At 37.5% G+C, this 12,680-nt stretch overlaps 1 protein-coding gene across 1 annotated transcript in view; it reads left to right on the plus strand.

Annotated features, from left to right (window-relative positions):
• The window catches only part of LOC126114536 (SAM and SH3 domain-containing protein 1-like), a 443,876-nt gene that overhangs the window by 389,096 nt on the left and 42,100 nt on the right, over positions 1–12,680 (plus strand). The window contains exons 9-11 of the mRNA XM_049915025.1: positions 8,723–8,792; positions 10,807–10,948; positions 12,021–12,265. Coding sequence (XP_049770982.1) covers positions 8,723–8,792; positions 10,807–10,948; positions 12,021–12,265 — 457 coding nt within the window. The remainder of the gene's footprint in view (positions 1–8,722; positions 8,793–10,806; positions 10,949–12,020; positions 12,266–12,680) is intronic.

Below are 12,680 nucleotides of genomic sequence, written 5' to 3' on the forward strand. Positions count from 1 at the left end.
CTCTTCTTCCCCCCTGTAACTACCGCTGCCGACCACTTAATTCCCAAGCTGCAAATAATCATAAACCTCGCTCACGCGCGCACGCCCTGCGCGTCCTGTTAGTGGCGGGAACGCAGGGGGCAGGCGCTCGCTGTGCCTTCAGTACATTCACGTCCTCCACCAAGTGGCGGCTCCCACGCCGACTGTGTCCGACAAAAATAGGAAACCAAGTCAATAAACAACGAGGGTGGTGAAACGACGAGTCGTGGGAAGAATAACCCTTGTGAATTTGGCTGTAATACAGACTGTTTCAAAAAGATTCAAATTGCTTTCACAAGACTATATCTTCTAGGCGAATGTAGATCTAAACTTAGGGTAACTTTCTACTTACGCCAATTGTAAGTTACCCCTCCAAATGGTTGCTGGTAGGGGTCCTCTTCCTATTTGCTCGCACGCTCGTTCAATACAAAACATGCGTCCAGCAGATATTGCGATAACACGGCAACAAAAGGCATTTTGCGGTCTCCCTCTTCAACATAGCATAATTCAGTTAAGCTACGCGGCGTGATTTTTAGAGCTTCATACCTCAGTTGGTAAAAACAGAACCCTTATAGGATTACTTTGTTGTCTATCTGTCTGTTCGACTATTAAGATCGCTTTTCTCTGAAACGAATAGGGGGTGTCAAATCGAAGTCAATGTAAAATACTAAGATATACCGTCCCTTGACGATGTTAAAAAAAAAAAAGTTTATAAGCCACCACAGTCAAAAGATACGGCTGTTTATGTCACATACCGGGTGATCAAAAAGTCAGTATAAATTTGAAAACTGAATAAATCACGGAATAATGTAGATAGAGAGGTACAAATTGACACACATGCTTGGAATGACATGGGGTTTTGTTAGAACCAAAAAAAATACAAACGTTCAAAAAATGTCCGACAGATGGCGCTTCATCTGATCAGAATAACAATAATTAGCATAACAAAGTAAGACAAAGCAAAGATGATGTTCTTTACGGGAAATGCTCAATATGTCCACCATCATTCCTCAACAATAGCTGTAGTCGAGGAATAACGTTGTGCACAGCACTGTAAAGCATGTCCAGAGCTATGGTGAGGCATTGGCGTCGGATGTTGTCTTTCAGCATCCCTAGAGATGTCGGTCGATCACGATACACTTGCGACTTCAGGTAACCCCAGAGCCAATAATCGCACGGACTGAGGTCTGGGCACCTGGGAGGCCAAGCATGACGAAAGTGGCGGCTGAGCACACGATCATCACCAAACGACGCGCGCAAGAGATCTTTCACGCGTCTAGCAATACATTGTTTTTTTCCCCTAATAAAATCCCATGTCATTCCAAGCATGTGTGTCAATTTTTACCTCTCTATCTACATTATTCCGTGGTTTATTAAGTTTTCAAATTTATACTGACTTTTTGATCACCCGATATTTTGATACACGCATATTGACTCACCATAACCTGTAGATGAAGTATCTACATACAAATAGATTAAGTTTGTACGGAACCTTCAGATCGCGAGTCATACTCTCACTTAGCCTTTTCTTATGAGATTACGGCCTGCACCTCCTACAGCACGAAGCATTCGATGGCAGCAGAAGCAGTGTGGAGACACTATTTGTTTATGTAATGAGGTATTTACGGATCTTTTCCACGTGCTCGTTCAAGGCACATAGCTCACTCAACAGATCTTTGTACGTAGTCCACAGAAGTCTAATCGTGATGTCAGCTGAGTATTAGCCATTTCTGAAGTGTGCGTCTGTCTTATTTTACTACAACTCTTTAGGATGGTGATAACAACATGGTAGGTTTTGTGAATTAATTCGGGGCGTAGAGGTGAGTGCCCTTTCACGTATAGTGTTAATTAGTGAGGCTACGTTCTATATAAGGCCAAAAGTGAACGCATAACGCCTTTTGTTGCTGTGTTACCCCAATCTTGACGCGACGCACATTGGATAATGAACGAGTTAGCTACTTCCACAGGGAGCCCTACCAACAATCACATCGATCGCCAACTTACGACTTCCGCCAAGGTAATCTATTAGTTTCGATGCGTGAATTAAAATCTCCATAGTTTTCTGTTCTCATTCGTGTAGGTGATATTGTCTTGTTAAATCAGATAATCTTCCCGAAACATCCTAATGAAAAGTATGTGCCCATACGGTTTACAACACAGCCGGGAGAGAATAGAACTTCTGCTTTCAGCTTTTTTTCTGCCATAATTCGCCACAGAAGACTGATAAACGACAGACATATTGGCGAAGGTTTAAGGAGGACTGTCGTCCCACTTCAAACAGGACAATTTATGTCTTAATGGCCACTTGGAACAAGGTCACGAGCGACAGACATGGCTGCTGCAATTGAAACAGAAGATCTACCTAGATAAATTAACAAAGAGGCTGAAGATTTTCCACTGTAGGCACTTTTATTGGGAAGATAAGACATACCCCTTGGGATGGTTGCTGAGGGTGCTACTAGCTGAACAGCAAAATGTGTGGGAAGTGGTCATGTTGGAACACGTGTGATGTATAATGGAAGATGGTACGCATTTCCATCAACACCGCCGATGAAAGCTGACTTCTACATTTCTACACGAAAGAACAACATGTACTGTCCCAAAAGCAAGTAGTTTTTCAGCATTTCAGATGACCAAGATAAGTAAATTTTAGAGTGTACAGTCTTACCGCTCTTCCGATCAGATGATGTAGCCAGAAATGCACGAAATTCCGCCACACAACCGATGTTTCATGAGGTTTTGAGGAGTGAAACGAATGCTTCCTATAGCATCTCCTTTAATAATACCAAATATAATGTGACTATGCAAATTAACTGAAATTTCAGATCTGATTTAACTGATGTTAGTAGTGAATACTGATAGTTACAAAATTCTGGAGTAGCCTAATGTGTTGATACGTAGCCTGAAATATTGTCGATTCGAGCACTTGGCGAAGCCAGGAATATTGACGAGGCCAAGTTTTTAGAGTGACTGAGGAGAAAATACTCCAGAGTCTCTTCTAGAGTGCTATGATATCTAATGGGCAAAACGGTATTCCCCAGCACACAAAAGTATTGACTGTGTCATGTACTCAGCGGTCTTCAGCTAACCTGTTCATCTTAAATATTCCCCGAATCGTTTAAGATATCGTAATTCCGTTTTCGCCCAAATAAACTGCGAAAGAGTCCTCACTAAATGACGCGTAGTCTCTTTTCACAACAATATTAATTACAGAGAAATATGTATGAATTTCACTTTTTCAAATGAACTATTGTAATTCTGCTCCTAGTATAGTAATTCTAAATGAGCCAAATTCAATGGCGTTTCACACTTCAAAATCCGATTAGTGGCTTCGAAGGAATTTACATATTTAGAAGCCAATTGCTCTCTTATGTGAAAGGCCATGTTGGTATATGAAACTGTTGTGTCAAACTGAGGGCGCGCTCCAGCTTGACGCAGCTAAGAAAGTGTACTCACAAAAGTGGAAGATTGGAGAAACTGATACTAATGACGGCTGGGTACATGTGATTGGTCTGAGCTGCCAACAAGAAGGCAAAGGACGTGGCATCGAGAGTTCTGCTTTTGTTTCTTTCAGAGCCATGAAAGAAAGCCGCTCGTCAAAAATTGATTGGATTTGTGAAACAGGGAACTTAGGTATAAAAATTGTTAAATATCAACTTTATGTTCGTGCAAAATGACATCAGCGACAGTGACAAGAAGACAGTAACAAAATAATATGTTCGTAAACACTTCCTTAAAATTCCATTTAAGTCATCACATGTTCGAAATTACCACTACTAGAACAAACGTTTGCAGTCGCTGGTGGTGCAAAGATTTCCGGACGGGTTGACACGTTACCTACGGTATTCTGCACAAGCTGCAACAGTGCGATGTCTTCAATCCTCTTTGGTTGTCGGAACTTTAGCATAGGCTTCAGCTGTAATTTTACCCCAGAAAAAAAAGTCCAGTGGCGTCAAATCAGTTGAACGTGCACGCCAACTGATAGTGGTTTCATGTCCTATCCAAAGGACAGGAAAGAGCCAGGTGAACGCTTTCCTAGCCATATGTGAGTGGTGAGCCGATCATCCATCACTATGGTATCACTTACAGCCACGTCCTTCAAGTGGTGCTTCCCCTAGGAGTGTCGGTAGCACTTCAGCAAATGTGCATTTATTTTACTCGTTAAGGTTTCTTCAGCCAAATAAGTAGTCTTCAATAATCCGGCGCCAAGCGTTCACATTCCACTGCCTCCGATGTTCAACGTGCCGCAGTCGATGTGTATTCTTAACTGCCCAATAATGGCTATTTCTTACTTTCACCGTTCCACGATTTGTAACCATCCTTCTTCTTTGAAACCACTAACATTTGTGTAAGACGTCGGTTCCATAACCAAAACAGATAAATCTTAAGTTCTAATATTGTAGCCTAAACACTCTGAAACTAATAACCGGATTTTGAAGAGTGAAACATCGTTGAATTTGTCTGTTTCAGAACTATGATACTAAGAGCAAAATTTATTTTAGTTCCTTTAAAAAAAAAAAAAGCAGAATTCATGCCATTATCTCTGTAACTAATATAACAATGAAAAGGGACTATTCATATTTTAGTGAGTGACTCACAATTTATCTGGATGTAAACAAGATTATGATACCTTAAACAATTCAGAAATATTTGAAGTGAAAAGCTTAGCTGAATCACCTCATATATGAATCGAGGTCGAGTTACTAGACTTCTATTTGGAAAAAGTTTAACACAAATCTGTTAACATTAATTATACTTTAGGTATTCTTTACTTTCCCTACATCACATCATCAAAATTCTTGCATGGTTCCTTCAACATCATGGCAAATTGCTACCAGAGCATTAGCATTATGTACAACTGGGACAGAACTAAAATATCAGCTGTAGCTGAACACCACTGGGAATGTGGCTGTTTTATAAAATTTCTAGAACATTGTATCTTGCTTGGTAGCCATGAATGCTGCAGTGAAAAATATGAGACGCTATTGAAAGAATCAAACGCCCTAACAACATGAACAGGGGGGATGGCTGTAAGTTACCTACAGCCTGGCTGCCAGTGATTCCAGACCAGTGGATCATATGTGTTCCTCAGCCAACAATACCACTTGCCCTGGGTTTAGCAGCATAAACAACAGTGATAATGAGAGAATTGTCATGTGGGCTTAGCACTTTCTACTGGAAAACACTATCCCTTGGACACTAGTTGCCCACCAGTCACCAGCTAAAGCTGCCTGGCAGTCACATTGTAGAGTGGCACAGGCAGTAGCGTGCCGATATGCCATTTCGTATCAGTTGTATTACAATTGCATCCAATCAGCTATCAGAGTACTATCAGCAATAGCCTACTGTACAGCCATTTTCCTCATAGTAGCCTCTCTTCAAATTGACCAGTGACATTCCAAATATGTGAGCCAGCATATAGAGGAAGACATTCACAAGTATCCATCAGTTCTTAGATGCCCTGAAGAGTACCACAGCGAGTTGATCAAAATGTTGGCAGTTAAGTTGGTTTAGTATTTTTCAGTGACATGGCTTAACACCCAAAATTATTTTATTCAAAATACTTTCCTCTTCTTTGTATTGTTTGATTGAATGTTCCATTTATAATAACATCACATGTAAATTTGAAGACCACAACTAAACACATCTGATGAAGACAAAGTAATGTGTATCCATCCATCCATCCATCCTGGTGCTTACTGTGTGTTATTATATGGCATCCAGATTTTCAGAAATGTTGCCAACATTTCTAATATTTAGGAAAAACACCAAAACAAAGGCAGTTTTGAAAGTATTGAGTATAAGTAAGGTTCCAATAGCCTTTTTACCTTTGACAAACATTTACAGATCATGTCAATGTGTCATAGTGGTGGAAAGTACCATGGTTTGCTTAATTTTTAGGACGTTTGTTTAGCACACAAAATAACAATCATTGCTCTGGATAACAAGTTGTGGTAGTTGGAGCAATCATCTTCAAATTTTTGAGGAGAGTTAGTAACACAACAATAAATTACAATACAATATAGGTAAAAGTTGATAATAAATAGTACTTGTTAGAAATTAAATACTACAAAAATGAATCTTCCATACCTCATTACTGTCATTAAAAAATACTGAAGATGTGGTTTTTAGTTAGAAGCAATTACAGTAATGTAAAGGACCACATGGGATATTTCTTTCATTTTATTTTGCATCTTCTGGTTTTTTCCTTTTGTGTTCATTTAGTTCCCATATACAAATTATATTTTTACTACATGACAGAAAATTTTGAACACTATGCAAAATAGGGCTGATAGAGAGTGCAAGTCCATCTTGTGGTTGCATTACAGGATTGGGGAAAATAATTACCATAAACTTCATTTCAGACATAAGACACAATACATTTAACAGAATAAATGATAGACTGCATCATCTACATATAATCAGAATCAGGTATAGTCTAGTATTCAAATATTGAGAGATGGGAACAGTTACTGTACTGGACAAAGTTATAGAGCTGGCCTACAATTATTCTTTTAATTTGTTATGAAGTGCCAAGTCTATATATTTATTTTCTTGGGATGAAATTGTGAGCAATGTAATGTGATTTTGCAAAGGATGATTATGGAATGAAAGGAAGGAAGAGGATATAACCTTGTGGCAGGACAGAATCTACTCCTTCCAAAGAGCACCAAGGGCCTTAAGTTATCATCTCGTCAGACAAGTGGAGCCAACAATGTTCCATTCAGTCATAATACTGAAATGTGACAATTAGTAATTTGTATTTATGGTAGCATCAATAATACGTTTCACAGTACACCTTGTCCATGCCCCTCCCCCACCCCCTTCCATCTCTCTCTCTCTCTCTCTCTCTCTCTCTCTCTCTCTCTCTCTCTCCACACACACACACACACACACACACACACACACACACACACACACACACTGCTTCAATATCAGTCTCCCCCTACAGGTAGATATTTCAGTATGTTCTTAAGAGGCTGGGTGGACCTTGTTCCAGCCCTCCAATCAAGGAAGTGTTCTTTAGCACTATTAGATGTGCAGAATGGCTGTCACACACACTTAACACATAGCTGTGGAGGTAGAGTTGTGTATACAAGCAATTTTTCAATATTCACTTGTAAATGATATCATGCAACATGTCTTGGGAATGAAATAACAATTTGATGTTGTGACTCCTCAAGGAATGTTCTTCATCTGAGCAAATACGTTAATGAATGTATTAGCAGAAAGTTCACGTTATCAAACTTTAAAGCTCTTTGGCTTCAAGAACAGGATTGTTCAATTTGCACTCCTTTACCACTCACATCAATTTACAGCAGTTGAATGTTGAGCATCCTATCACATCTATAATATTGAGAAGAATTTATTAATAAGCAGGAGTTAGGAACTTAGCACAGTCACTCTAAACATAAAATAAAATGCTTTACCCATGCATTATTATGTATGCAGTGCTGAAGGAGCATAGCAAATCACTTAAGTAACTTGAAAAATTATTTGGTTTAAAAAATGAGGAAATGAAATAAAAGTGTATTTTATATATTATTTTTTGGTAATAAATATTTGAATTTTATTCTAGAGCATTGTTTACTTTGTGTGGACTGGAAGGTTTCTGTGGTACACATGTGTAACTTAAGTTCCACAGTACAGATAGCTTCTTCACAGCATACTAGACTGTACAGATGAGCAGTGTGTATGTGTAGGAGGTGAAAGGTCATGCTCAGGAAATAGCATGTATATTGTTTTCCTCCTTGTGAGGCTGTACTTTACATTGAATTTATTGTTCTGTCAGTTGTTGCAGCTGTAGAAATTAAAATTTCATATTTTGCATGATAATCATTATTCTGTGTTACATTCTTGTAGAATATCATTGGAAATTCTATTTCAATTATGTGCAAGATTATGCTACTCCTTTTTATTTACTTGTTGCTGCAGTAACATTATTTTTTAGTGTCAAGTTTCAGAATGAGCCAGTTGGCAAAACCATTCTTTTTTGTCAGACAGAACTCTTCAAAGAGATTTTGTTGGCATAAAAGAAGGGACACAAGTCAAATTCTGACTGTTTTGACTATATATATATATATATATATATATATATATATATATATATATATATATATATATATATATCTGTTTTGACCTGAGACTATATTTGCAACACCCCCACATTGCTTCATTTATGGGAGAAGAATGGTAATCCTGCTCCAGTCCACCACTGAGTTAGGCTGTGGTTAAATGATCATACACACTTTTAATGCTTCTGACATTGTTCATGCGCTGGAGGGGAACTACTGCCCTTCTACATTATGAACCAGTGTGTGACAGCTACAAATATGGTCTTAAGTAAAAATTGCACACTTTATCACAAAATCAGTAGTAGTTTTGTTTTCCTACTGCTTTTTGCTTTCATATTTTGTTAAAGTGATCTCATGGACTCAAAAAATTAAAGCTGTACTCAAGAAACCTTTCAAATGTAGTGTTATTTTTTGTGAAATAAAATTGGCAGTTCAGTACCTCTCCTGCAAGTGTAATCTCACATGATGATATTTTTGAAGAGATACTGTGTTATGATTATAAGCACAGGATTGATGCAGAGGGAAGTGAGAATGAATTGCTGTTTGTTGATCAGTAAATATCTGTTCCATTAATGATTGAAACTGTATTTTCTTTTAATAAATGTCTATATTTTCTGTATAAATTTCAGATCCTGAGAGACATTAAACAAGGACTGAAGCAACTAGGGAGAGAAGGTGGTCGACCTATCATGGCATCAGGTGAGTATCAAAAGTGTCATACACTAATAATTCAAAGCTAAAAAAGGGAGTATCCCGTTTCCTGCTAAAAATTTTAAGCCAAAAGAAAAAAGTGATGATGGCAAATGAAGGAAAATGTGATACTGTAACAGACAACAAATGACCTAATATCATAAATGAAAAAAGAAAAACAACTTATTCAGTATCCTATAACCTTATATTATCCCTAAAATAAGAAATTTCCAGACATCCTGCAGATTCTTCTTCTGGAGTTGTTAAATAATAATGGAAGGTTTAGAATTTTCAAGTACAGTTTGTCAACATGGGGTTGCAAATATAAATTATTAAGGTATTAGTATATTTTACATTCATTACTGTACAAGGAATATGCTTTATATGTCTTATGGCTTACTAATCAATTAATAAAAATCATACTTTACACTATGAAAGTGAAAATCTTACTGCATAAAGATGGAAAGAGAAAGGGAAAAGTTGTTAATTTGGTACTTGCTCACAGATTCTGAAGAAATTTCAATGTATTTTTTGTAAAAATAAATAAAATGGATTTTGGGTCAAATTTAGTTTAATATTGCCTTTTAATTTGATAGTAGCAAGGGTCAAAGACCCTTGCAGGATGCGCACCAGTTAATTTTGATCAGCATGTAATGTATTTGATTTCATGTTATATTTTATTTGGGTATTATACTCGGGTAGCTCATTGTGTAAGTTTAGTTTTGGCAAATAATATTACTCTTAATATGCAGTCATAATCAGTTGACTCTGAGATACCTACCTGCCTAATGGTATTCCATGGCATAGAATCAAAAGCATTTAGATGACATCCTAATCCACTGGCACTCAATTGTCACTCATAATTCATGGATATTGTTTGGCACTGAGCACAAGGCATGTACTTCATGCTCAGTGACATTACAGATGTGCCCAACTGGTTTGAATTCAGGCAATCTGGTGGACCATATAATCATCCTGTAGTCTGTGAAGTGATCCTCAAACAGTTCTTACACCATTATAGAGTGGCAGGGAAATGCATTATCTTGCTGAAGGTAAATTACACCTGTCGGATGCTGTAACCCAACAAATGGACATATATGAACTGAGAGCAAGTTCCCAAATTGTTCACCTAAGAGAGACAATGGGAGATGTATCAGCAGCCCCATTTCAAACCATGCTAACATTCCCCACACAAAAAAAAATTCCACCACCAGCACAAATGGTGTCCTTCTGGCAAGTGAGATTCATTACCACATGTAGTTTTCAATGTAATCGTACCCTACTGACAGCATGTACCAACAGTACTACTACTTATCAGACCAGATGGCAGAATCCATGCTTTGAGCATCTAAGTCTTGGGTTCCTCTACCCATCTTGCTGTCTGTGCCCTTTATGTGAAATGTGCAGAGCACACATCTTAGACGAAACCTTCTGTACCCCATAGTGCAGACATGGTTCTTGGAGGCACAGTTGCACGTTTATCATTGTTGTCTAACACTGAATTGATGGGTGGTGTGATGTGCTGCAGCCCATATATCTTCTGTTGTAACCAACAGTAGTCAAAAACAACTCTTGTCAGTGACAAGTGTTCCCCACAACAGTTGACTGTCAGTGATGGTTTTCCTCAAATCAAGGGATTCACTGTACGTATTTGACATGGAGCAATTTTCTGCAAGGTTAATAAGGTGTTCAGATTGTTGTGTGTCGTCACACACATTAATTTTGCTTTTTCATTTAGTAAATTTTTCCTAGGAGTTCTGTAATCCTCAGACAATAATTTGATGTGTGTATATAAAACTATGAATAAGTGAAATAAATTGATCTTCAGTATCATACTAGAATGTAATTCAGCAGTGAGGTAACATATTATGATATTCAGTGATAATTTTGTAGCTGTCAGTTATCCATATATTTTGGTGTTGTGTAATCTTGTGTGTTCTAGGATTGTACAAATCATGAAAAATAGTAATCACTTAATGTGCCTCTGTAGAGGTGGATTTAAAATTTAGGAATGTGTTTTCAGATGATACCTATATGTATGATGATGATGCAAGATGTTCCGGTCTTGGACCACACTGGTATGATGAGCCACCCTATGAGAGTGATCCAGAAGATTTTCTCATGGGTGGACAACCTGTTCCAACTGCCACTATCCAAAATGGGAGGTATGTTAAAAGGTTCCTACTTTTATTCATTTGATGAAATTTTGACAGTATCTTTGAACTGCAACCAACTTAACATTTGAATAATAAAATTTTCCATTTTTGTTCAATACACTTACTCCCTTGGTTAACAATAACTCCAGCCTAGTTACCATGAGTGTGCTGTTGGTGACATAATATCACTTAATCTCATGGATTCAGTAACTGTAAGTACTGGCCCTGTCCTGACAGAACACAATGGAACCAGTGGCTAAACGTCTCAAATCCACCATGTAATTCTCACAGGGTTATGATGCACTTTTAGTTTCCAGGGCATCAAAATTGTCTTCAGTATACTGCTAAGAGCCAGAACCTAACCTTAAAAACTTTTGGATAGTAGTGCTCATTCATAAATAATATTGTGTGTTGTGAGCACTAATCCACAAAAGGAAATCTTATTTATTATAATTTTCTTATATTTCCAAAATCTTGTCATTTGATTTGAATATTTAGATTGTCATTAGAGCTGTTTGTTTTTATCATTGTCATTGGTTACACAATTGTTCTGGATTATAAAACTAATGAGTTAAGCTAGTAAGTGAAGTTGTATTTGTGTCAAAGAAGCTCTGGTTCATAAAGCGATATAACGAAGTACTTATTAATGTGTTGCACATAGCTAACATATATCACTGATTTTGTCGTCTCTTCAGATATTTAGAACAGGTGAAATAATTTGGTCATATATGTTATATCATTCTTTCCAGTAATGGCTGTTTGTTCCTATTCAAAAATGTGTACATATGTCTTGAATAAATTGCAAAACAGCTGATTTTTGTACAGTGCACTTAAAATGTTCAAATATTTTAAATAACTTCAAAGAACCATCTAGTCTTTGACAGTAATAATTACTGTAATAGTAAGATAATATATAATTTGTGCGAAGCTTCAGTAACATAATCTGAATACCCCTCACCCCACTTCCATTGTTACTCTTGTCTTTCCCTTGTGTAAGTTGTTTCATGTCCATATTTATCTTTTAGCTTGTGGAATAAATTTCAAAAAAAGGGTAATATCTACTGTGAATCTCTCCTTGCAGGGTATGTTTTACACTTAACCTAAGGCAACAGCCTCACGGTGAAGGAGTGATCTCACTGAGGTCAGCAGGAGACATATCTGTTCCAAGGGAAACTGGCAGCAGCTCATGGGCACGAGCACAAACAATAGGTGGAGTGCAGCGCACTTCAGCAAGGCGTGGTCTTCTTGTACCTCCTTCTGGACCAATTATCACAAGCAGTCACCGGGAGAGTGGAGACTATGCTGGATCTGATGTTCAGAGCATAGGTGTGGTGTCTTACCATTCAATAACGGTAGACTTAAAAGTACAGACTCTCTTTCATATGACTAGGAACAAGCCTTTCAGCCTTTCTAACTATTCATTTTGCTGCCAAAAGGAAATTTAGGGTAGTTGAGAGTACCATTTAGAGCTAACCAACCTGCACTGTAGGCATCAAAGAAATATGAAGTAAAACAAGATTACTTACTTATCTGCTATATGCATTGTTAGCTTTTCTTTCATTTTATGGTTCCACATGAGTCTTGTTAATGCTTATGTTGTTATTTATGTTTGATCCTGATTTCTGTTTTAGTGTTTACTTTCTTCCTTCAGCAATATCATTAGATATTAATGTGTTCACTTTGGCACAGCAAAACACAGTGAGACAAGCAATAAAGGGCAAAAAGAAAATTAACTTCAAAT

This window comes from Schistocerca cancellata, chromosome 1, assembly GCF_023864275.1.
Source record: "Schistocerca cancellata isolate TAMUIC-IGC-003103 chromosome 1, iqSchCanc2.1, whole genome shotgun sequence".
Classification (NCBI taxonomy): Eukaryota; Metazoa; Arthropoda; class Insecta; order Orthoptera; family Acrididae; genus Schistocerca; species Schistocerca cancellata.